Genomic DNA, 594 nt, shown 5'->3' with positions numbered 1-594 from the left:
TTAACCTGTGGTGTGGGTCCTACCCGCTTTTTTTTCAGGGCAATCGGTTAGTACTTTATATCTGTTAGTTGAAGCTGTAAAATATACATGAAGTGCTTCCAAAATGTCAAAGAAGCTTACAGCACTCAGACAGCACTCGGCAGCAGCCTGCACTGCAAGATTGAGTGAATGCCCATCACAAGGTACCCATACTGCTAAATTATTTTCTACCGGTACCAACGTTTCAAGCCCATTGTACTTTCCGCTCATTGAAGAAGCGTTATCATAGGACTGACCATGGCAGTTCTTAATGTCTATGTCATTCTCTTTCAAAGACTTGCTCAAGCCTTGAAGAATATCTTTAGCTTTGTGGCCTTGGTTAGGCATGAATGTTACAAATCTTTCAACAGGGATGTCTTCCTCTAAATATCTGAAAATCAAAGTAAGCTGATCAATGTGACCTTCGTCTGGAGTTGAGTCTAATGATATGGAATAGTGCTTTGACTGCTTGATTCGAGAGATAGCTTCATTGAAAACCCCCTTGCCAATTAGTTGCACAACTTCTCGCAAATCGTCGATGATAGGTAGTTTGTGTGACAGTGCCAGTGTTCCCAT

The 594-nt window shown here is 41.6% G+C and overlaps 1 protein-coding gene across 1 annotated transcript; it reads right to left on the bottom strand.

The window, feature by feature from the left end:
• Positions 1-594, bottom strand: LOC145983743 (zinc finger MYM-type protein 1-like). The gene has a single exon (XM_083116793.1). The coding sequence runs from the start codon at positions 592-594 to the stop codon at positions 1-3; it is 594 nt and encodes a 197-aa protein (XP_082972919.1).

This window comes from Lepisma saccharinum, chromosome 2 (genome assembly GCF_977018435.1).
Source record: "Lepisma saccharinum chromosome 2, izLepSacc3.1, whole genome shotgun sequence".
Taxonomy (NCBI): domain Eukaryota; kingdom Metazoa; phylum Arthropoda; class Insecta; order Zygentoma; family Lepismatidae; genus Lepisma; species Lepisma saccharinum.
The sequence above is the reverse complement of the archived record's forward strand: the minus strand, read 5'-3'. Positions and strand labels throughout refer to the sequence as shown.

What these genes read in the sequence shown, in the direction of transcription:
- LOC145983743 (XM_083116793.1), bottom strand. Translation starts at nt 594, where the DNA reads ATGGGAACACTGGCACTGTCACACAAACTACCTATCATCGACGATTTG.